Source organism: Rhamphochromis sp. 'chilingali', assembly GCF_963969265.1.
Source record: "Rhamphochromis sp. 'chilingali' genome assembly, chromosome: 13".
Lineage (NCBI taxonomy): Eukaryota > Metazoa > Chordata > Actinopteri > Cichliformes > Cichlidae > Rhamphochromis > Rhamphochromis sp. 'chilingali'.
The window spans coordinates 23,731,724-23,757,291 of NC_137940.1; the positions used below are offsets into that span (position 1 = coordinate 23,731,724).

Consider the following 25,568-nt stretch of genomic DNA (forward strand, 5'->3'; position numbering starts at 1 on the left):
AGGTCTTCATTAGTAGGAAAAGCTGTAAAACTTATGAAAATACAGTTAAAAGTTCAAAATTTATACCCTCCTTTACATTTTCCAAAGCAGTCCAGAGATTCTGGTCCCCGGGCCTTACATTTGACAGCCCTGTTGTAGACAGTAGCTTTTAATCTTTAGCAGCTGTCAAAAAGCTTTACATTTGAAACTAACATGACTCTGCAGATGTCCTAGTGATGTCATCAGGAATGTCTTAAATTGGAGTCTAAGTACATTACCAATTTTAATTATTTCATAATAATTGTTCATAATTATTCTAAATAATTATGAAAAACATATATAGCACAGCTAATGTACACTTATCTTTTCATTTATATATTTTCAATGTATAACATGAATGCAACAGTCCATTGTCTAGCCTATGGTGGCATTAAAGGTCCATAACTTGTTCTGAGAGACACTGCAATGGATAAGCATGTTATAAAAAGAGAACAACAGAAAGCCTCCATTAAAAATTGTTTTGGTGGAAAAGAAAGTGAGAAATGAAAATAGTAGTCAAATAATGGGAAGTACATTCTTATTAATGTCTTTTGTCCTGTCTTCCTCCTTTTACCTTTAACTGGTGGCGCAGATGGCTGGCGTGGTTCTGGTAAAGGTTTCTTCGTGTTAAAATGAAGTTTTTCCTTCCCACCGTCGCCAAGTGCTTACTCGTAGGGGTCGTCTGATTGTCGGGGTCTTTTCTGTACTATTTTAGGGTAACCTTACAATATAAGTGTTATTGTGATTTGGGGCTATATAAATCAAACAGAGTTGAATTAAACATGATCTGGTATTTCTGTCAGTTTTGCCACGGCTTTGTCTTTCAAATTTGTGGAAGTACAGTAGGATATCCTTTGAAGTGGTGCAAAATAACCATTTCAAGACTTCTAGAATAAATTAAATGCGCTAAATTGATATATTTTTTAAATAATCCCGTTTATAGATTTTCACTTAAAAAAGCGCTGTGATCGTGATTTCCTTCTCGCTCGTTTGTTCCTGACTGCTAGTCTGCCTCGTCTCGGCTCATCGTCCTCTCTGTCTGTCGAAGGGGAGTGGTTAGGCAAAATGGTGTGCCAGCATCTCACGGTTTGCCTCTGTGATGTGAAGCAACCGGGCCGGATCACCGCACATTTATGCCTCTGCTGAGCGACTTCACCCGGAGCCGTTTGTTTTTAGAATGCGTCCAGGAGCGCGTCCTCCACCACCACCATCACCACCTCCCTATGCCGCGCGGTGCTGTGTGTGTGTGTGCCTCATAGTTGTCCTCTACTGTACCGTCACTGCTGCTGTGTCTGAAGCCGCTGTTTACAATGGTGAGTCCAAGACTAGAATCTGGATGCCTGCTTTGAATAGACGACTGTTGTTTTGCGCAGGGATGCATTCCTGTTTAAATGGTTGCATCAGGTGTGTGTCGGTTATGTAGACGACAACGTGGATCTCCAGTGTTGTTTCTTAACTAGCAGCAAAGAAAAGACGCTAACTCTTATTCTGTGGTATTTTCAACCTTTCCCTCCGTTCCATGTGTTTCTAATCAGGAGACACCAAACAGGCTTCGCTGGAAAGCATCCTTGAGAACGTGGAGAGTTATGAGATTACTTATCCCATATGGCTGCATCCTCTCAGACACAAGAGGTCTGACAACAAAGAGGTGAATTTGTCTCGCTCTTTGTCCTTCTGACTAACAAAATGCTTTAGACGCACTGACACACATCCAGCTTTCATATAAAACCTTTGTGTAAACCACTGCTGTGAAAAAGTGCTTGCCCCCTTCTTGAGTTCTTATATTTTTTGCATATTTCTCACTCTTAAATGTTTCAGATCCAACAAAGGGATCAGGCAAAGATAACCAGAGTAAATAAAAAAGCAGGTTTTAAATGATTTTAAACGATCGCTTATTGAGAGATAAAGCTGTCAAAGCCCACCTGGTCCTAAAACTAATAACTAGTTGTGGCACCATCAGATTGCAAGAACTGCAATCAAGCGTTTGCAATAACATCACTGTGGAGGAATTTTGCCCACTCAACTTTGCAGAATTGTTTTATTTCAGCCAGATTGGAGGGTCATGTCAAAGCATATCCATCTAATTTAAGTCCAGACTTTAACTAGCCCACGCCAAAACCACCATTTAGTTGTTTTAGGCATTCAGAGGTGGACTTGCTAGTGTTTTGTAGAGTGTCCTTCTGCATAACTCGAGTGTGTTTGAGCTTCAAGGCACGAACTGATGGCTGATCGTCCTCCTTCAGGATTTTCTGGTAGCGAAAAGAATTCATGGTTCCATCAATGAGGGCAGTCGTCCCGAAGCAGCAAAGCAGCCCCAGACCATCACACTACTACCACCACCACGCTTGACTGGTTGCTGTGATGTTCTTTTTATGAAATATGAATTACTGCGTTAGTTTCATACCAGATGTAACTGGACTCAAACCTCCCAAAAAGTTCTGCTTTTGTCTCATCAGTCCACAGAATGTTTTCCCACAAGTCTTGGTGATCATTATAATATTCTTTGGCAAAAGTGAGACGAGCCTTTGTGTTCTTTGTGGTCGGCAGTGGTTTTCAGTTTGGAACTCCCCCATTGTGCCGTTTTACCCAGTTCTTATTGTTAAATCATAATCGCTGACCTTAACTGTGGAAAATGAGGCTTGCAGTTCTTTAGATGTTGTTGTGGGGTCTTTTGTGATCTCCTGGATGAGTCAAGTATGCGCTTTTGGGGTAAATTCGGGAGGCTGGTCACTCCTGGGAAAGTTCACCACTTCAAAGTTTTCTCCATTTCACCCATACAATGTCTCTCACCATGATTCACTGGAGTCCTAAAGCCTTAGAAATGGCTTTGCAACCCTTTCCAGACTGTCAGTGACTCTGTTTCTTTAGATTACAGTTTGTTGCTTTTTGAGATCTTTTAGCCTACTTCATTCTTTCAGACAGGTACTAGCAGTAATTGGGGCTTATAGAGTGTGGCTAATAAAATTGAACTCAGCTTTCCAGAACATGTGTTGAATCACAATTAATTCATGATTTGAAACATACAAGTGTGACAAATATGCAAAAAACAAAACCAAAAATCCAACAACTAAGAAATCAGGAAAAGGGGAAATACTTCCTTGGCACTGTCACTTCTTCTCACTGATTAGTATGCATTTAATGTTTTGCTTCCAGCATCCAGCAGAGGCACAGGTTCTCATCACAACTGAGGGCCAGGAGCTCAGACTACTATTAGAGAAAAATGAGTGAGTAACTTGAGTTTTCAACACCAGCCTTATCTTTCCATGCAAAATCAGTAAAGCAGTAGTTTAGAGGAGCCGATGAAATCACTCATCGACATTGTTCCTTTGACTTCCACAACATGCCCTTTCCATACCTCTGTTTATTTGGCCAGATGTTAACTGTCACATAGACGCATTTATAAGGTCAGCGCCCCTTGAGGGGGTGCTGAGAAGGGGGATGAGCAGAGGAAAGCAGGCTGATGGTTTTTGGACACTGGAGGGATGACACCCGATCCGTTCAACCAGGGCATGATGAGGCAATCAGGAAGTGAGGACTGTGCCTCTGCATCTAACGCCCTCTAATCTGATGGAGCGGTTCCTGTCCAGTAACAATGGATTGGTGATAGGAAGGGAGCTTGGTGTCTCATCTGTTTAATAGACTGTGTACTAGTTTGGGGGGGGGGGGGGGGGTTGCAACATTGAGATATCAGTGGTAACAACGGAGCTGCGGTTTATCACTTTTGGATTCGAGCCAGCGCACAAGTAGACCGGGAAGCTTTTAGGAATATTAGGAATGAAGTCCGTTTTTACCCTCGATTGCATACCGTCTCTGTCATTCATTGACTCGTAGGCACACAAATACTAACAAGCCCCGACTCCACCGTGTCTGACTGACTGCCCCCTGAGGGGATCTTGCCCCCTGTTCTCCAAACCCAGCAGGTGGTCACTCACTTACATTTCCTCCTGAGTGAGGTATTTCGCCTGCGCATGTATGATAAGAGAGTAACTGAAGAAGATACGCCACAAAACCCTTCAACAAGGTGTTGAATGGTGCAAATAAAATATGTTACAATTTTTTCCTAAGAAAGAGGAACTACAATCCCCGCTCGGTACTCAGGACAGGAAAAAATATTGTGAAACTTGTGTTCTTTTGTGAAACTTCTCATTTTTTGTGCAACAGAGAAGCTGTGAGAATGGATTAACTCATAACAGTTTTTTTCTGCCGCAGTCAGAGTTACGGAGATTTCTGTAAAGATATTTACTTTTTTCTGAAAAGCTGGATTTAGTTACTGAAGCAGTGTATCCTGTGATGCACACACTTTAGTATAAAACCGAATGTTTTGATTCTTTAATGTACTGTGTCTGAGAGCTATATTGAGCTGAACAAATGATGCAAATATTCCATCCATGCATCCAGGCAACCATTGTCTGCTGTTTTTGCTTATGTGGATGTAGGTATTGAAGTCAGAAGACAGTTTAACATTCGTTAAAACAACAAACAAAAAACGAGGCTTCAATTCACCTCAGCTCATATTTCCTGTACAGTGCGCTGCATGAGCGGTGCTGCAGGTTCAAAGAAAGCTTGCAGCTTCTTTTGTAGATTCATTGTTTAGCTGAGGCTCAGCAGTGTTGCCCACCAACTCTGTTGCCCCACAGAGAATGCTATTCTGGATTAGCCTACCCTGTTTCTGTTTATCCTTTGCTGGTCTAATGTGAGACTTGAGTCAGGGCTAAGGCAGAAAGCAGTTTATGCCAAGGGAGATTAATGTCTGATTTTGGAGACAAGCCAGAGAAAATGCTACCAGTGTCCACCCTGTGTCCTGGTTACTCCCTTATGTCCTCATTGCACCTAAAACCGGACAAGAATTCAATTCAATTTAAAAAAAAAAAAAAAAAACGATGTGAGAGCTCCAGCTGTCCTCCTTAAATCACTTCAAATCTTAGGGGAAAGCATAACTGTGAGTTTATGTGGGCATCAGCCCCCTCCCCATGGCTCGAGTCAACACTCAATCCATTTCTGTCCTCCCTGGTCATGTTTTTGAATGTGTGTGTATCTGTGTGGCTCTTTAGCATTTATACTTCACTGGTGTGGTTGTGTATAAGCGGCTGCCTGAGCTTTTATCTTAATGAAAGACTGTAGTGCACCAGCAGAGGGTTAATTCAGTTAAGAGCAAGGCAGGGGCCATAGTGAGTGCTGACTCAGGTAGCAGGAAAAGGATGTAAAAACAGAGTGAGCGAGGCAGGAAACAGTAAGAAACTGAACGATGAGCTTGAGGTGTTGAAAGTCATGAGAAGAGGAAAGCAGATTCTCTGGTCAGTTCTGGTTCAGAATGTGCCGACACTCTTGCTTCCTCCTCCGCCTGACTTTCTCTGTTCTCCTCTGTAATGTCCTTCCTGCACACCCTTAAGTGCATTAATCTGAATTAAGCACTCTCATGGGAAGATCACACTATACTGTTTCTCCTCTCCTTCCTTTCCCCTCTTGTCCCTTGCCATCATGCCCACACCTTATATGTCTTTCCACTGGCCAACTTAAAAAATGTGCACCCCGTTCTTTCTCCTTCTCTCCCCCCTTCTCTCACCTCGTCTGATATCCCCCCAGGGCTTTAATCCAAATATACATTCCCACATGTTCCCTGCGGTCAGGCTTGGGCGTCTGCGGCCACACGCAGACAGACGACACTCGCAGACACATTTGTGCACCCCCAAAAAGAACACAAACATGACTTGAAAGCGCAGATCTGATGGATTGCAGGTCTGTTGAACAGAGAGTGGGTTCATGGATTTGCTTGTCCTTGTTTCCCTTGTGCCTATGTTTAGTTTCACAGCCGTCCTGTTTGCTTAGATGCATTAATCTAGGCCTCTGTGTTAGCCTGTGTGTGTGTGTTCAACCAAGGCTCCGCACACACAGAACGTTAGCCTCCACCTGCAATAAAAGCCTCTTCATCATCTGTTGCTGAGAGGTAATTTGACTTTGCATCAGCCTTCCCCCTCCTCCCCGTCTTCCAGCTCTATGTGGTGATGTCATCTGATACTATGAGAGAATGTGACCCACTGACCCTTAAAGCATTACCCCAAATTCCCTCTCGCTCCCCCCTTCTTTATCTCTCAAGTACATTAGCATTACTCTTCCCCCATCCCTTCTTTCTCCTCTTGAGGCTGAACCAGGCCTTTGTCTCAGCTTCACTGCCAGACCGCCGTGATTCAGGCATCGCCAGGCTCCTCAATCACAGCATCTGTCCAAGCGCTGGATGACATCCAGTCGCTGCTGCTGACCGCCATTGGACAAAGCTTTTTTTTTTTTATTCCAGTCTCTACTTGAAAGCTGTCACAGTATTCAGCAGAATACATAAAGCTTTGGGGTATTCCAAAAGTGTTGCTGGAGAGTTTCACGGCAGTTGACTCAGGGCTTTGTGGTGCCATTAAATTGCATATCTGGCCAAATTATTACTGATTTAATAAAGGGTGTAAAAGTTTTTAATTATCTGCAGTATTTCATTTAATTTCAATTTCAAATGACTAACTAAGTGATATTTATCTTTCTATTTCAGTTATTCTAATATGTTTCACCACCCTGCAGGTTGTCCATTTACTTGAACCCTGTATAGTATTTTCATTTCTTTCTCTCACTGAGCTCCAACTTCTGGAGACGTTGGTGATTAGAAATGAAACTCAGACACACCCGCAGGTTGTTATTCTCTGGTTTCTGTGGTTGTAACTCGCTCATCATTAATGCACACCTTAGATCTTACAGTTAGAAGTGCTGTAGAGTCAACTTTTATGTCACGATTGCTCAGTCATTGACTCTGTCTTTTGAGTTCATTGTTTTTTGTCCCCAGTTAAGAGTTTTTCAGTGTTCTTGTAATTATAGATTTCTGGAGTTCTATGTTTGTGGTTATGATTAAGTTCTAGTCTAGTGTATTATCGATTAGTATTTTGGGCATTTTGGTTTTGTCACCTGTTATTTTTATCAGCCTCCCCTGTGCTCATGTGTCCAGCTAAGTTTCCGTCAGTGTAGGCGTATTCATGTTTTGTTACTTCCTGTCTTATTTTGCCAGTCCCAGTCTTGTGTGTATTGTGTTCAGTTTTGGGTCCCCTTGTCTTGTTACTTAGATTCTGTTCACCCGTGTTTCATTTTCCTCAGCTGTATAATGGTTCCCTAATTACCTCATGTGTATTTCACTTCCTTTTGGCTGGAGCCCAGCTTTGTTTTGAATTTTTTTGCGCATTCCAGTGATGAATTTCCTTATTTTGAGTTCAGCCACTGTCTCTGGAGTCCTGCACAGTAGTTAGTCATGGTGTGATAAATCACCATGAATGTGTTGAATCTTTCCAATTGCTTCACCAAAAGGCAGAGGTAATATCACAGAAGCCTCTGTACCGTCTGCTCTGAGATCGATTTGAGAAGATGTATGCTGTTATTGGGAGATATTATGTAAAATGCCCCCAAATTTGTGGACCCATAATGGTCACGTGCTGCAGAACGATACGGGCCTCGACACAGGCTTCATTTGGACACGCCCCCTTTGCTCGACACAGGCCTCGGGGCTTCAACATCAGATGTAACATCACGAATATTGGGTCCTAAATCTGTCTACCGTGCAGCATATTGTGAGATTTTTAGTTGTTATTTTGCCATGTTTTAAGTCTTTTCTATTTCTTAAGCATAGACTACCATCAACGATACCAAAGTAACTTACAAATACATTGCTGGGATTAGACTTTTCATTAAAACTTTCATTAAAATGAGTCCCCAAGGAATAGCAAGATTCAGCTCAGAAACTGCAGCTGACTGTCAAGTTAAGGATAAGGGAGAACAGAAGTGGAGTACTTGTGTGGTTCCATCATGGAAGAAATGACTGTGGAACAGCAGCAGGCTAAAGTTCAGTCATCTAATGTCATTAATTGCCACAAAATTGGCCTACAGTTGACACAGAGGATGATGGGAAATGTCTTCAGGAAGTTAGGGAAGCTGGAAAACTTGTGGAATTACAGATATAAATGACATTTAGCTCAAATCACAACATGACCCTGTTCATGCTGACATCATACGTCCCACCGATCGTTTTGAGGTCCCCCTTTAGAGTTCCTATTGGTCTATGTGGTTAGCCAGCCCCTTCTTCCTGTGAGTCCTAATCTGTTAAAAGTAGTCATTTTGTGTCTTTGCTTGTTTTATTTCAAATTCTCATCAGCAGGCTGTCATTGTCTTAAGAGGCTTGTTTCCTTCTTGGCATCGAACAGGGATGAAAAAGAAAATTTGCATCATCCTTTCAATGAGTTTAACACTGGTGGATCTGTGCTAATTTGCCTTCCTGGTCAGATAGTCAGATTAGAAGCCATTCTTATCCTCGATAAAGCTTATAGGTATAGGTAGGGCTAAATCAAGTGACTCAGAAACATCCCTTAGGTACAATACCGATCCAAGGTTTTGGACTGGGAGGTAGATGGTCTTTTCCTGCCTTTGGGCAGAACATAATTTCCAGCAGTTTAATCATTTGTTCCTCATTGAACTATATGGCAGTGATAAGGATCTTCTCATTTAAGTTAAGAAATCAAATTTGGCTGAGGCATATTTACAAGAAGATTACATTTTTATTTTTCTATTTCCCTTAAAAGCCACCAGATTAAAAAATAAATGAAGAAGCAATGATAATAAGGAAATCTTTAAGATCTTTGGTCTGTTTGAGTCAAACTCCTGCAGTTTAATGCTTCAGGAAACAACATCAGTAGATGTGCTTGAGTTTCTCTGCAGTTACAGCCAGTTGCTGAGTTGGCCTGAGGAGAAGATGAAGATGACTTAAAGTTTAAAGTTGACTGAAAACAGGAAGAATGGTTTGCAATAAACATTGGACTTAATTGTGCTGATACAGATAAATAGAAAATAAGAGGATTATGATACTTTATCCAAAGAAAGCTTTCGGTGTCATGCATATGCATGTTTCTGCTTCACAGCCTGAAAAATAGCAAAGAAGCTCAAGAGCACTTGTAAATAATCCATCTGTCAAACAAATGCAGTCAGGACATGCCAACAACTGAAGCTGTCAGCATAGGGAAGTTATCATCTCTTGCTTCAGCAATAGACTAGTACTCGCCAAGAAGTAAAAAGGATCACTGGGGGACGGTACATATGGCTTTGATTACAGTTTCCCACATTCTCCTGTGCGCTCTCTTGTCACCAATAGGCTCTTTGTTTAAATCTTTAAAGCACTTTGTTTTTTGGGGAGCGCCTGTGTTAGAGTGAATGTTTTACGAGCTGTGGGCTGTTGCAGAGAGTCTGTCCTCTGCTAACCTCTCAGCTTCCTGCAGTTTTGTATTTCACCGTCTTTTCACAATATTGTTGTTTCCATAGACTGTATTACTGTCACAAAATACAGAATATTTTGTTGTCCCTGAATTTGTTTTTTTTTTTACCCAGGCAGCTGTTGGCCCCTGGATATCAGGAAATATGGTACACACCCAATGGAGCGCGCAAGTCCTCTTCTCGACCCAGCACTGTGAGTCTGCGAGATAGTTTCATGCTCTTAGGCTGCGGAGGGGAGTCTTAGCTGATAAACATCAGTGTAGTTGATCAAGTCAAGTGGGAGGAGGGTAATAAACAGTTAGTGACAGGTTTTGGCATAAATACTACTACTTCTGTTTACATTAAAAGGTCAGTGTGTGATGAATGAAAATGTTGTTTTTCAGGGACACTGTTTCTACCATGGCGAGGTTCAGGGCATGGAAGGCTCCAGCGTTGCTGTCAGCACTTGTTCAGGGCTCAGGTAATAAAAAATATTTCTTATTATTCATTAAATCCCTCCAATGAGCAAGCCTTTCATTAAATTACATTGGTCTTGAATTATCAGTCCCATCCTATCTTTAGGAACTCATAGTATCGTATCACCCAATTAGAGCACTTTGCTCTCAGACTGCAGGCTTACTTGAGGTTCTTAGGGTAAAAAAAGTAGAATGGGATCCAGAGCCTTCAGCTTTTAGGCCCCTTGTCTGTGGAACTGGCTCCCAGTTTGGATTCAGGAGACAGACAGTCTCTCTATATTTAAGATTAGGCTTAAAAGTTTCATTTTCATTTTTACAAAGCATATAGTTAGGGCTGGAACATGTGACTTTAAACCCTTGCTTAGTTATGCTCCAACAGGCCTGCGCTGTTCGGCTTCCCATGATGCACTGTTTCTTCTTCAGTCACCTCTTTTTACTCCGTGTGCATTTAATCATTAGGTATCATTATTTATAATTAATCTCTGTTTTCCCCTCTCTGATTCTGGTTGGAGCAGAGGTTTCTTCCTGTTAAAAGGGAGTTTTTCCTTCCCACTGTCACCAAGTGCTTGCTCGTACAGTGTCATCTGATTGTTGGAATTTGCTCTGTATTAAGGCAGCATTTTTGAGGTGTTTATTGTTCTGATTTGGCGCCATATAAGTCAAATTAAGTTGATTTAAGACAGGGGAAACCATGCATCCGAACAGATTTAGAATATAAAAAGTAATAAAACTTTACAGTAACATATATTTAAGTCCAACTCAAGTATGGATGGATGTAGATGGCTCAGAGTAAGAGAAAAGTTTCTCAAGTTTGTTTGAAAAAACACCATTTAAAGCTACATGTTCCATCCATAGATAAAATCTTTAAATTTATCCGGCAAGGAAAAGAGCTGAAAGGACAAAAAAGAGGATGTTTCTGTAAAGTCAACATTTTCTGAAAAAGCAGAGGTAAGAGCTAAAAGACGTGATGGCAGGGGAAAGAGCTGTGCTTATACAAACAGGAAATTGTTTGATACCGACTAGATTGTGCAGAGATTATATTGATCAGCTGGTTGCTCAGCTCATTCATTTGCTTATCTATAGTAGCAATAAGTTGCTTGCTTTTAAAAAAAACCTGCTAGAAACAAGTTTCTCAAACTTCCTGTCTAAAACATGTACGTATTTCTGTTTTATATACGTGCTGAGAGACGTGCTGAGAATTCGACAGCTGGGCAGTGGGAGTAAAAGATGTATGAATTTGACTTTCTTCAGCTTGTGATCAAGCTGTGCCTCAATAAATAATGTTACAGGAAACAGCCCTGTGTACTGTCCGATGTAGTCTCCAAGTTTATTAGGTCACTGGCTTCAGTGCTGGTTCATTGAGTACAGCTCGGTACTGGAGATCTTGTGTGTTCTCCTGATGCACCTCCAGAGCAGCTGCTGCTTCCTGCTGGAGACACTCAGAGAGAGAGAGAGAGGAGAGGCAGGCAGCAGAGGGGGAACTAGTGAGGGCTGACAAACATCTTAGTCGTGCGTGTGTGATTTCTTTCTGGGTTAATGTTCTGCATCTGGAGGATGAGCGAATAACATCTTCCTGCTAATGTAGATTCTGCAAGGGAATGCAAATACAGCATAAAGGGATGTTGACGTGTGGGCGTCTGACTTCTCCAGATGTTTTCTGCAGCTGCACGGCCCGCTGCTCTGCATGCACTCGTGTGTGTTTGAGTATAGGTGTCTGTTATGATCAGTGGCTTTTTGAAGAGGATTGTTTATGTCAGCTGATCTTTATTTACACAACAACGGAGAAAGAGAGAAGCGTGACCTTCTGTCGCACAAATATTAAGACATCGCTGATTTTCTGAATATGACTGTTTTTCCCTCCTAGGGGACTAATTTCCCTGAACACGAGCATCAGCTACCTGATAGAGCCTCTTCCCGTTTCTACGGATGCTGATCGGCATGCTGTGTTCCGAGCCGAGAGTGTTCGTCTCCCCGGGGGTCACTGCCAGCATCACCATGGCAAAGTGGAGCATGAGGAGGGGCTTAATGACTTTATCAAGGGAATGATGTCACCACAGGGTTTGAGGGTGAGCTCAGTAGCAGTAACCTCATCGATGACATTCTTTGAGATTTATTAAAACATGATTATGTTGTCTTTCTCGTCAGGAAAAAAGGGAAGTGAGTCAGAATATGAAGTACGTAGAGCTGCTCATAGTTGCAGACAAGACTGAGGTGAGAAAACAGTGTACTCAGATTGGGTGACTTTTGCAACCACACTGGGGGGGGTTTGCAGTGAACCATTAAGATGTGGTAGCGGGGAGTGTGGCTTTTCGTATGTGGGATTAGGTGTGTGCCATCATTATTATTTATGACCTGTAAAGTTTGCATTATGTATAGCTTCCCACTTCATGCAGTTGCAGGTAAACCCAATTGTGGAGAACGCTTGCAAAAAAAAAAAAAGGTTCACTTCCTGTTTTATTTCAAGTGTGAGATGTACCCTTTATGGGAAAGATATTTTAACAGATGTGTAGACGTTGAGTTTCTATTTCTGTGTGTTCATTGTGGTTTATGGTCGTTGCAGTTTGAGAAGCACAACTCTGATCTTGACAAGACGAAACAGAAATTAGTGGAAGCAGCCAACCTAGTTGACAAGGTAACATCTGATTTGAAACCAGAAAAAAACCCCAGATACTGGAGTTTAACATGCCTATTTTTATTCCTTATGCCGACACCGATAGTACTACAAAGCTTTAAATATCCGTGTGGCACTAATTGGTCTGGAGGTGTGGACCAGCCAGGACATGATCAGCGTCTCCGATAACCCGCACAGCACCCTGGCAGCGTTCCTGTCTTGGAGACAGAAACAGCTACGCAGTCTCCCCAACGACAATGCTCAGTTGGTCACGTCAGTGTTTCTCATTCACTCTAGTACATTTCATAATCATTGCGCAAGACAGTAATAAACACCGGTTGCAGTCCAGTGGGATGCTCTTGACTTGGAACTAATTTCAAGTGCTCTCTTTTGTCTCCAGGGGGAAGTCATTCCGGGGCACGACCATCGGGCTGGCACCTCTCAAAGCCATGTGCTCCGAATACCAGTCCGGCGGAGTAAACATGGTGAGGGACGAGTGTGTTTAGATTTAAATTTGATGATGCTACGCTACATCAGCATGCATCAAGTCAAAGAATCACACGTTGATTTCTGCTGATCTTAAAATTCTCGTGCTGTGTCGAACAGGACCACTCAGATTTATCAGTCGGCGTTGCTGCCACGATGGCGCACGAGATGGGACACAACTTTGGTATGAGCCACGACATTCCAGGTTGTTGCCAGGCGAAAGCAGAAGACGGAGGCTGTATCATGGCTGCTGCTACTGGGTATGAAATTCAGCTTGCCACAATACAAAAAATTGCATTCATTAAACCAGGAGAAAGGGGATAAATGATAGAATATGAAATAAAAAATTGAACCTGATTTCTTCCTTACCTCGTGCTCAGGGATCCTTTTCCTCGAGTGTTTAATGATTGCAACATAAAGGAGCTGAAGAGCTACCTGAGCTCTGGAGGAGGAAAGTGTCTCTTTAACCTGCCCAACACCAGGACAATGTATGGAGGGCATCGCTGTGGTAACGGTTACCTGGAAGACGGAGAAGAATGCGACTGTGGAGAAGAAGAGGTCAGTGGGTGTTTCTGTGTATGCACTGCGGGTTTTTCTTTTGATGGTTTTGCCAGGCTTCATAACTCTACAACACGTTTTGCCCAGGAGTGCACAAGTCCATGCTGTAATGCCAACAACTGTACCCTGAAAGCTGGAGCTGAGTGTGCCCACGGAGTCTGCTGTCAGAACTGCAAGGTACATTTATTAGTGTACATACTATTTAAATGGGAAATCACCAACCCTTATTCTCACTAGTACAGAATAAATGTTCTACTCTTCTAACTTTATTTATGTCATTACTCTTTTGTCTTTCACTGTGAAGCTGAAGAGCCCGGGTGTGCTGTGCCGTGCTCTCTCGGGGTCATGTGATCTTCCTGAGTTCTGTGATGGCAAAACAGAGTCTTGTCCTGCAGATTTTTATTTAGTAGATGGCACATCATGTGCAGGCGGGAAGGCCTATTGTTACACCGGCATGTGTCTGACCCTTGAGCAACAGTGTCGCTCACTTTGGGGAAAAGGTGGGTAAAGCGGACTCTCCATCTATAGCTAACTGCTGTTTATCCTCACTTAAACGCACTTGGTTAATTGATCATCAACAAGTCTCAGCACCTCATAAAAGCAGAGGTTTTGGCAGTTTGCTGGTCTGGAACATGCAGGTGTGTTTTAACATAATCCTACAATCAAGAAAGTAATCAAGGTGTTGGAATAGTCCAGGCAAAGTCCAGAACTCAGTCCGAATGAAATGTGGTGGGAACTTAAGAGAATTTTGCATAAACAAATTCAAACAAACCTCAGTGAACGGAAGCAACATTGTAACAAAGAGTCGTCCAAAACTCCTCCACAAAATGTTGAAACTGATGAACTCATACTGAAAATAACTACTTCAACTTATTTCTGCTAAAGGTGGTTTTGCTTCTAAAAATGGTCTTTATTATTAAAGGATTATTAAAGTTTATATACATATATCTTATAGACTAACTTTAAATCAGTATTTTTAGTGAACAATAACTTAACAAAAATAAAACTGAAACAGTCAAATTTTACAAACTGTACATGGTTTGAAGGTGCATGCACTCATGCTTTGAACTTTAAAATGGTCTTGGTATTATTTTAAATACCAAAACCACAGGAACAATAGCTCACTACTTTTTAAGGAAGTGACTGCACAAATAATATCTCTTTTCTTTTCATCCGTAGGGCTTTGAGGGGTTTGAGTCATACCAAGTTTCTGGACTTTTTTTAATTAAAGAAATGAATGTTAAAGAGATAAATATCCAGTCAGGCTCAGTGTATTTAAAGATGAGTCCTTGATGGGTCACAGGACTAGGGATTGTTATTGGACAGTGTCCATGTTCATGTGGTGACAGAGCCTTTGTAGTACCACAGGAGCCACATTGAACAGTAAGGGATGCCATCTGGTCTTCATCAGACGGTCAAATAACACAACCTGACTGTATGCCTGCATGTGTGTTATTGTGTTTGCGTGAGCTCACACTTTTAAATATGTTTCTGTGCATTTTTTTGTTGTTGTTTTTTGTTAAACCACAGATGGTCGTCCGGCCCCTGACCTGTGCTTTAAGAGGGTAAATGAAGCTGGCAATATGTATGGGAATTGTGGCAAAGATGAGTCTGGGAATTACAGGAGCTGTAGTGACAGGTGAAAACCAAAACGTTCAGCAACAAACTAATCACACTTTCATTTACTTCTCCCTCAACTGAAGTCTAACTTTGTTGTTTTGGGTGGGGGGTTCTGTTTACATGACAGGAATGCTAAATGTGGGAAAATCCAGTGTTTGGCTTCAGCCTCCAAGCCTATTGAGCAAAATGCGGTTGTCATAGAAACCACGGTTACTGAGGGCTACAAAAGAATCATGTGCAAGGGGACACATGTGTACAAGCTTGACAAGGAGGAAAAGGAGGCACAGGGTGACACTTTGGATCCAGGTCTGGTCATGACGGGCACCAAGTGCGGCGAAGACTTGGTGAGAGTTATGAAAATGTACTAAACAGAGTTTGCAGTAGTAGTAAAGAGCATGTACCAGTACTACTTTTTTTTCACCCGATCTTAAGTCACAAACAAAGCAGACAAAACTGTTTCGATCAGACAGAGAAAATGGATCATCTGTGATTTCAGTTTTCACCTGAAAGGGGATAAGCAACCTGTCTCGAAGCGCTTCTCTAATGTTCCTCCTCACGCTTCTTTTGTTTGAACAGATTTGCTTTAACGGATTATGCCGCAATGCATCTTTTCTCAGAGCGGGGGAATGCAACGCCAAGTGCCACGGACACGGAGTAAGTTTCAGTGTGTCGCAGAAGAGATGCTGGTTTGATGGATTTCTCTGGACTTCTGAGAAAGATTTGGCAGCTAGCCTACAATTACTGAAAGCTGGCAGCCCTAAGCAGCGCTGCAGGAACGGTCCAGATCCTTTGCTTAATTAAAAGTAGCAACACAACAATATAAAAAAAACATATCATAAACAAGTAAGGGTTTGGCATTCAGGCATCTTACTTATGGGAAACCACGGCTGTATTATGCAGCAATATGGTCACCTCTGTAAAATGTTCCATAAACTATACAATTTTTTTCGGCAGAGCCTTTTTACTACATTTTGTTACAAAACATTGACTTCCTGTCCCTGATTCTCCTTCAGTCATAAAAAATGTGACTTATTCTCTTACCAGCTGTGCAACAACAACCGTAACTGCCACTGTGATCCAGGCTGGGCTCCTCCTCTCTGCGACCAGAAAGGATCAGGGGGCAGTGTGGACAGCGGGCCTGTCATCAACCGCAGTGAGACCCATGCACCAATCATTTATGTGCAGTTAATTAAAGTTAAAACAATTTTTTTGGTGTTTGTTTATTTTCTGACTCTTGTCTATTTTATATTCCAACAGGAAGCGTTGGTACAGCCCTCCTTACTTCCTTTCTGCTTCTCTTGGTGGGTTTGGCTGTTTTTGCTTTTTGGCGCTTCGGCAGACATAAGCTCCCCTCGCTGAAGCCTTCTGCTCCACCACCAGTGCCAAAGTATGTAGTTCTGAAGTTGCTAAACACTAAAAACGTACTTTGCAGATAACGTTTTTCCTTTGTGTTGTGCGAACATCCAGAATGAATGAAATCCACACTTCCGAGCCACCTGACGTCAAGCCTCTTAATCCGGAAAGTCGTGCCAACGGTCATGCCAACCCAACATTCTTGCTAAAGAATTCGGTAAATAAGCCCACTCTTTGACCACCTAAGTAATGTCTGTCATGTAATACCATAAAAAATGTTGAAAATACTTGTCATCTTTGTGCTTTTCCACATGGGAAGCCTTCTCCGCATCCGAGCCCGTCTGCCCCACCTCTACCCAGGAATGGTATTGTATATCCTGCAGGGAAGCCTCCCCCTGTACCAATGTGTGCAGGAGAGCAGCGAAAGCAGACACCACAGCCCCAGAGAGTGATCTCTCCTCAGGGCCGCACTCCCCCTGTCCCTCCAGGACAGAAACCCAACCAGGCTTCTGCACTGCCTACAAGACCTCCACCTTTACGCTCCCTGGATGCCAAAAACTCGTCACAGCTTTCAGCAGTACCCAAAAATAGACCAAACCCCCCAAACAGACCTCCACCGCCTTGCCCTATCAAAAAACAATCAGGGGTAAATCCTTCTCTTCTGCATTAATAAGTAAAGTGTGTACTTTTGCAACAGTGAAATAAATGCTGAACGTCTCGTTTGTCTTGCAGGACCCTGTGAAAGGCCCACAGGTTACCACCAATGCCTTGCAACGAGGAAAACCTGGTTTGGCTCCATCTGCTGGACAGAAAATGCCAAACAGGTAAGTGGTCTTGTGTTCTCAAATGTCTCTCTGTAGGAATAAACAGATCTTAATACCGTCCTATATTTTATTAAAATTTTCTTGCACTTCTTCTCTCTAGAGCCTAATCTACAAGCTCAGGGAGGCATTGGGGACCACTGCTTACATCCAGTGACAGACTGCCTCACAATATATTTTCAGTGCGGTGCCAGGTCGTAAAAAAGGTGATAAGCGAGGAATACTTGACGCTGTACACTGGTGTGCAATATGTGGAAAATTATATAATTACAGCAAGTTATAAAGTAGAGATGTTTTAAGCCTAAGATTTAGGCTTAACAATGAGTGCTTTGTGTATTACATGTGTCTGCTTTATCAACTTTGAAGCTAGAGCTCTGAATTGAACCGCGTTTAGTTTCTTTTACTTATGTTGGTAGAATTATAAATGAAGAAGTATTTATTCACAAAATCAATGAGAAATGAATGTTTACAGAGAAACCATTGTACCAAACGTGATGCCTCTCAAAGCGAATTAGCCATAAAGGGATGTCTTATATTAAGAAAAGATGCCAGTAATGAAGTTCTTATCTGTGAATAATAATGGGTTTTAACTGGACTGATAGTAACCAGAGAAAGACCTGCATGCCTGTAAGTTTATTCTTATGGTGAAAAGTGCATGTCTGATATGTAGCAGGAGCTGTGAGGGACTTTTTTCCATTTCTTTAGTTTTTAATTTCTTTAATTTAATTTTTTTTAATTGTCTTTTTGAGTTCTCATGCCCTGAAGGGTTTAAAAGGTGGTCGTGTAACCGCAGGCTTTGGAGCAGTAATAATTTGGCATTACTGTTAGGTGCTTCTAAATATTGTGTCATATTGTGACTGCTTGGGGAATTGTAATCTGTAAAAGGGAAATGCAGAATGCCAACTCCCATGTTTTACCTCATTATCAGACCTATGCAAACACAGGGCTTGTGTAACACTGTGTCTGAAACTGAAATTCAAATGAACACATGGGTAAATAAAAAGATATTGAACATTTTAACAGGTTGTTGTTTTTTCAGCTTTTTCTTCCTAGCTTTCGCCAATACAGCTGCCAGCAGCAGTTCTTGAGTTCAGATACTTGCTATGTTAGATTTAAAAAAATGGCTTTTTTTATAAAACCAAAAAGTGTGTGAAAAGTGTCAGTAATGAACATATAATCTGACTTTTCCCCTTCATTGTAAGTGCTATGTACAAAAACAGCTCTAGAGGTACTTTTAAACCATAGATTTGAACATGACTGCATCATAGAAAACTTCAATAAATAGCAACTCTGAGGGATTGTAAATTATTTTCCTGTGCATTCTTACAGTAAACTGGAAACACCTTTATTCACCCTGTTCACAATTCTCTTAAAGTGGTTCAGACTGCATTTGCAGAAGAAAAATAAACTCTTAATTTTAGCGTTTACATTCATACTTTGGCCACCAGGTGGCAGCACAACATGCTGGAATCAACACTGACACATTATCACATGACCAAAATAGAAACTTCACAGCCAAGGCTTATAGTCTTACAGTGAAGGGATCATCATTAGTATTTCTTTGGGGAACTGATGACCACCCGACTACCAGTTAACTCATTTAGTCTAATCTCAATGCTGTCGTCACGTGTTCTCCTCATAGAAGGATGTTTTTTGAACATATTACACTAAAAATAGTCGTCCATGTTTGATTTTTCACATCCTGTTCTTCCTGAAAACAACTTGGTAGTAGGAGCAGAGTGGAATAAGATGAGCCAGTGGCTACGTTTATCCATGTTCTGTGCACTGACAGCCATGAAATATAATGAACTTATTTTTTTAACTGTTTTTGGCAGCTCCATCAAAGCAACTGTATCCAGGTCTCAAATATTTTTATGTTTGTTATTTAGAGATCATTTGAGGCAAATGCTGTGGGGCAAATTGAGTCAACAGTCCAGTTTACATTGTACAGCAGCACATTTTCATTGTACAACTTACTCATTTTCCCGTATCTTGGATATCACGAGTTAAAAAAGAAAAAGGCTCTTTTTACCCCCGTCTCCCATACCAGTTCTGTGCTGAGACAATCCACTGTGCTAAATTGGAGTTGAACTGTTTTTTGTACATTTCCCTCTGCTTTCCTGTCACTCACCTGTCACCAGTGTTTGTATAAGTGTAAATGGCATCCCCTCTTAGTAGGGCTAGAAATGCTGAAAGGTGTCTACCTGCCCTTTAGATCTCTGCATCATTCACTGAGATGAAAGCGCTTTGATTTATTCTAATTAAAAGACCATTAAATACCAGGGCCAGACCCCCCAAACCAATCTATCTCCAACACAAAGACAGCCTATCGCATGCACACACATATAGACACATACACAGTAGTTGACTCTCTGTGGACTGAAGAGCCAGGTGATCTTCCACAGGCATTGGTAGGCAAAGGTTTTAGCATGTGGCTTAATTGCAGCCAGCCTCCCCTGCTGAGCGTAATTAGTGTTCGCTACCATGTCACTTCCTGTGGAGGTTCATTTATTAGAGATGATGATTGGCTGTGGGATGAAACGCGGGGGTGACACCCCCGCCTCCCCTCACAGTGGGAGAGGGACACAGCCAGGAGGCCAGTAAAGAGAGGATCTCTCCTGCTGGATGCTCCCCTGCCTTGTATAATGACCTCATTAAACCCAAGTTGTTTTGCCACTTGTCATGTTGATCATTTAACACACACAAAAATTCACTTTTCGCCAGTCGGCCTGAAAATTCCTCTTTGTCCTGACTCTGTTATCAAGCTATTTCACATTTATTATTCAACACTGACACACTGACGATGCTTTTTTATTGCTTACTTTCTTTCAAAAGTAAATAGGCTGAATTCAGGATGAACTATTTAATGCCAAAAATGGCATACACTAACAGGCAAACACAGGTACTACTAATCAAATTAATGAAGGCTCTATACCTAGATGAGAATCTTTATTAATGTCATTAGTAACACCTGAGTTTATCAAATATTACAGTTTGTGAAATAAAGGAGCAGACACTGGGAGGCAATCGCAGTTTCCCCCACTGCAGCATAATGTTGAGCTGCCTCTTGGTTTATGCGGTGTAAGACCGTAGATCAGCACACTGATATCAGAGTGAACGCAAACCGTTTCTTTGTGGTTATCCATTGTGTAACAGAAATGTGGGTTATTATCGCCGAGAGGCTAATTTGTGCTATGACAATGGCAGTCACTTCACATCAGCACGCGTTTACAGCCAGTCTCTTCATTGCATGCAGTAAGTGTCTCCATTCTCTCATGGAAGAAAAACAGATCAGTTAATCTGTTCCATAGATTTTTTTATTGATTATTTTATTATTATGAAGTAAACACCCGACTGGGGGCATGATTTCCAATATGACAAGTGATGTATGTAAGCTCTGTGGTCTTGAGCAATCACACAGAAGTGTGAGGGAGTTGTTACTTGGGGCAGGTGCAGTCTGATCAGGCACAATAAGTAAAACAAACTCTAATGCACGCACTAAAAAAACGTGTGCATGACACCATTAAATATACAGCTATACTATATTTTGCATATTCGGTCTACATTATAGCATGTAGAGGAAGTGCACAGGCTCCTCTTGGCTGAAAATAAAATGATTTAATGGTAGCATGCAAATCTTGGAACAATACAAAAAAAATCTTATGAAGTTTAATTGAAGGTTTGGGTTCAAGCCTGGAGTTTGATTGTTGTGCACATGCTTTTTGGAAATCACTTCACCTGCCAGTAACTGTGCCAAATGAGCAAGCGAGATGCCTGCCAGATATTAGCAGCTCCTGGGGTTTCTGTTGAAATTGGATAAAATCCCACAACTGCAGATTTACTGGCTCATTTACCAGACTAAATGCTTCAGCCAGAGGTGCCAACAACCATGGCTGTAAATAACATCCGTGTACTTTTGTTAAAGATAGTACAACAGCCACGATTAATGTTCAGTTACTGTTTGTTTTTGTTTTGCAATAACATTGCATTATTTCACCGCTGAAACAGCAGAGGTGAAAACTTCAGTCCACTAATGAGGGTCTAGCTTTTTGTTGCCTTCAGTGTTTATGGTCAGGTCACTACCCCGGGGACTGATGGTGGGTTGTATAGTTAAGTGTTGCTCTGATTGATGTATTTTGCCTCTGGCAATAAAAGGTCAATATAAATGATTAATGAGAGGAAAATGTCATGAGGGAGGGGAAAGCGAAAACAGGGTGATTAGAACCTAAACTTTCCTCTGCTCTCTCTTTTTTTCAACCTTTTACCCTCATTTTAGGATGTAAAACCCTGAGATTTAACTACACGTAAAAAAATAAGAATGTAGGTCTTTCATTAGGGAGGAGGAGGAAGATTATTCAGAATGGGCTTGAGTGTTAATCACAGCAGCAGACAGACAAATTGATTACAGATCAGCAGAGTTTCCACTCGTGATGTTTATCCCTTTTACTGTGATACCTGTTATGTGTGTTTAAATCAGTGAAGAGAGAATTCCTTGTGAGATTCCAGTAAAACTGCATGTGAGTTCAGACGACGGCTCTTTCTCTCTAATTATAAAACTTCAGCAAATCTAATGAATACCCTTATGAAAATACATTCAATGACCCGATCAGCTTGAGACATGTTTGATGCATCCCTTTAGGATGCTACTGTATGTGCGTGAGTGCCACTGATTAAACCAATAACAAGAATATTTTTGACACCACAAAAACAACCACACTTGAGTTAAATTTTAATACTCTTTATTAGATCACAAAACAATCCCCACAGATCTTTTCATTTTTGTGCAAAAAAGCTGGTCTACTTTAGCATTACTTTATAACATTCAGAGAGTATTTACATGCAGTTATTGCACAGCTGCAAAAATTATTTTTTATATGTTCAAAGAGCAGCATGAAGTCCAAATAATATAAGCTGGCAAATATTCCACAGAAACACCAGGACATACAGGATATACAGATCTGTTCTACTGTGTAATTTACATAATCATTATTGCCAGAAGTTTCTATGTACAGCCACCAAAAATCACCTTACTCTAAATATAGTAATGCTAACACATTGTTGTGAATTCGGTCGTTTACACAGATATAGATGTAGTCCACATTCACACCGATTGCACTTCTTACCTTTGAATAATACTATAAACACACCTGACAGAATTACAGTTATTTACAGTTCAGCACTCTGCAGTCCTCTCAGCTTCGGTCGGGTGATGATCGGCTGAAAAGGTGGTAGCTATTTTTTTTCCTCTATGCTTTGGTTCTCCCACGGCACAGGGTCGTTTTCCTGTGTGAGTGATCCACCTTCCCTCTCGTGCCAGAACTGCTCCACATCAGGCAAGACGCTCCCATCTTTAAGACTCACGGTGTCCGCTTCCCTCCCTCCTCCTTCTGCTCCGACTTGCTCCGGCTGAGGCTGAGCCTCCCTGGTGGCTTCCTTGCTGCAGCCTGATTGAAGGCTTCTCTCCCCCCGCAGCTGACCTGAGGTCTCTGGTCTAGGACAAGGGGACTGGAGAGTGGTGGGGTTGTGGGGTCCAGGCTTAGGTGGCAGTTGCTTGCGCAGGGTGAGGCGTCTCCAAAGCCCCCTGTAACCCTCTCTGAACTCCTCGGAGAGAGAAAGGACAATGAGAGGGTTTACCAAAGACAGAGAGAAGGTGAGCAGCTGAGCAGAAAGGATAAGGAGAAGGGGAGGAGAGGAAATAAGGGGCTGAGCTCCTTCAGTTTCCTTTTCTGCAATCTGGCGCTCCCAAAGCCACACAACCCAGTGAGGAATCCAGAGGACAGCCATGGCCACAGTGAGGCTGAAAAGCATTAAAGTGAGCTTCCTGGATCTGATCTGTGTACGGAGATTCTGACTCTTACTGGAACGGCGCTGGCACTGGCCATAAGCCTTCCAGAAATACATAAGGGCAATGCTCAGAGGTGCACAGTAGACCCCCAGAGGATACGCTTTCACATACACAGACATGAAATCCTGGGCTTCAGGAGGAACCGTCATTACGCACACCAGCCCACGGATCTCTCTCTGCAGCCGAGCAAACAGCCAGTGTGGGATGGTGACAGTGCAGCCAGACAGCCATATGAAGAAGAGCACCACCAGGATGGAGCCCAGGTGTATGCTCACCTGCTTGTTTGGATTTGACACGTAGCGGTAGCAGGCTTTGGCCATGATGGCCACGGTGAAGCTCTTCACAACCATGCAGGATTGGAGAAACCAGTCGGCTGTCTTGCACACCACCCAGCCTAGATTCCAGCTCGTCTTGGAGTATGAGGCAGCCCTGAAAGGCACTGTAAACATCAGCACCAGCCCATCTGCAAACATCAGGTTGAAAATGAGGGAGTTGATGAGAGACAGTTTGCCTTTGTGCGCATTAGAGAACAGGATGACCATCGCAGTGAGATTGCAAGCCGCGCCCAGGATACAAATGACTCCCAGAATAGCTGGCACCAGGACCCTGAGCTCAGTCGTGTCCAGGTGCTGGAAGGAATCGTGTTCACTAAATGACCACATGTCTACAGAGCTGTTCACCACAGTGCTATTGGTCCCACTAAGCTTATCCATTGTTTCCAGAAGATGCTGATCTGGTCACAAGAAGATAATAAATGAATTTTAAAAAATAATTGAAGGCAGGCAGGAAATGTAGGGGAAAAATGCCCTGGGCGGAAAAAATGTCCAAAAACAATGTGACAATATATCTTGGAGTTTACACCTGTTCAAATTTAAGCACCAGAGAAGCAATGACTTCGCAGTGTACAGAGCACCTGACAGTCCTCTGGTTTATCCCGAGATGCGATGGTGCAGCATCTCGAGCAAGTTATAAAGATGCTGTTTGATTGACAGCTGCTGTCCCCAGCTGGCAAAATGTGTGTAGACTACACCCACATGGGGCCAATTAGGAAAATCTCAGCACAGATGAATATACTGGATTGGTGCAAATGATTCATTAAAGTTATGGTCTTAACAGTAATCAGATTCCTTAAATAAGAGTTAAAGGTAACAGTGCCTACCCAAGGCACTACCATAAACTGTGACCTGCATTCACTAGACATCCTGACAGAGTATGTGATTTATCAATGAGGTGGTTGGGACATAATCACAAGCTTCATTTAAAATGTTTCTTTTGTTTTGTTTTGTTTTCAAAATTTCATCATATATAAACAACAATAGATATTAATATTGAGCTTCCTCCAACGGGTGGCTGGCCTCTCCCTTAGAGATAGGGTGAGAAGTTCAGCCATCTGGGAGGGACTCAGAGTAGAGCCGCTGCTCTTCCACATCGAAAGGAGCCAGCTGAGGTGGTTCGGGCATCTGACAAGGATGCCTCCTGGGTTAGGTGTTCTGGGCATGTCCCACCGGGAGGAGGCCCCGGGGCAGACCCAGGACACGCTGGAGAGATTATATCTCTCGGCTGGCCTGGGAATGCCTTGGTGTTCCCCCGGATAAGCTGGAGGAGGTGGCTAGGGAGAGGGTGGTCTGGGCTTCTCTGCTTAGGCTGCTGACCCGTGACCCGGCCCCGGATAAAGCGGAAGAAGATGGATGGATGGATATTAATATGAATAAACCAACCAGAACCAATCAGAAGAAGTCTCCTGTAAATGTGCTCAGATGAACAGTTTTTATAATTTTGTCTTTGTAAACCACCACAGTGAATTTGAAGTTAAACACTCATGGCATTAATTGTTTAAGAAATACAGCCCCTCATTTTCAGCGACTCAAATGTAACTTCACAGACTAACATCATTTTAATTTTAACACGTTTTAATACTTGGGTGAAATTCCTTTAAATCAACGAGTGCCTGAAGTCTATCACCAAATGTTGTGTTTCCCTACCAGACCTTTCATTGCAGCCACCTTTAGTTGCTCTAGTTGCATTTTCTTACTATCAGCCTGTCACAAAAACACATAATTTGTTAGAGTTTGACATACAATCATACCAAAGATAAGTTTGAGAGGCATAAAATTATAGTTTTGCAACAACAAGATCTATTAGCTGGAAAACTTCATAGGCAAGTTGAGGACAAAAGGTAGCCAACATCCAAAGAAGAGCTTTGAATGTCTATACTACTCAAAGAAATTACAGAAAGCTTGCCTCAGGATGTTCAGACTGTGGTGAAAAATAAAGATGGTCATAGCAAATACTGATGAAATGACAACAAACAGCCTAAAATGTAGGAATATGTAGTATGAGGTGTGGTCCAGAAATTCATGTGTAGTGAATTAAAGCTGAAAATTGCATCTTGATTGATTTAAAATCCAACATAGTGATATACAGGCACAATATTACAAGTACTTATGGACCTAGCTGTAACTTTGCTTAACCTCCTAGGACCTGGCATCCACATATATGGACATCACATTTTGGGTTAT

General features: G+C 42.1%; 2 protein-coding genes across 3 annotated transcripts; one reads left to right on the plus strand and one right to left on the minus strand.

Annotated features, from left to right (window-relative positions):
* The first annotated feature begins 1,028 nt into the window (after nt 1-1,028).
* adam19b (ADAM metallopeptidase domain 19b) lies at nt 1,029-18,253 on the plus strand. 2 transcript variants are annotated; one of them, XM_080900209.1, is made up of 23 exons: nt 1,029-1,331; nt 1,554-1,666; nt 3,172-3,242; nt 9,415-9,493; nt 9,684-9,760; nt 11,620-11,821; nt 11,901-11,966; nt 12,316-12,387; nt 12,473-12,639; nt 12,767-12,851; nt 12,973-13,112; nt 13,233-13,410; nt 13,498-13,587; nt 13,715-13,910; nt 14,941-15,049; nt 15,158-15,374; nt 15,607-15,684; nt 16,075-16,183; nt 16,288-16,417; nt 16,498-16,600; nt 16,703-17,029; nt 17,116-17,207; nt 17,308-18,251. In XM_080900209.1, the coding sequence occupies exons 1-23, from the start codon at nt 1,196-1,198 to the stop codon at nt 17,312-17,314; spliced, it is 2,844 nt and encodes a 947-aa protein (XP_080756335.1). In that variant the 5' UTR covers nt 1,029-1,195; the 3' UTR covers nt 17,315-18,251. The 2 variants fall into 2 exon arrangements, with proteins under 2 accessions (XP_080756335.1, XP_080756336.1); XM_080900210.1 differs by lacking the exon at nt 3,172-3,242 and having other exon boundaries at nt 1,193-1,331; nt 17,308-18,253.
* A 3,719-nt stretch (nt 18,254-21,972) lies between these two features.
* gpr151 (G protein-coupled receptor 151) lies at nt 21,973-23,925 on the minus strand. Its single transcript, XM_080901235.1, has one exon. It carries the CDS (start codon nt 23,760-23,762, stop codon nt 22,437-22,439), a length of 1,326 nt encoding a protein of 441 aa, XP_080757361.1. The 5' UTR covers nt 23,763-23,925; the 3' UTR covers nt 21,973-22,436.
* Between the last annotated feature and the right edge of the window lie 1,643 nt (nt 23,926-25,568).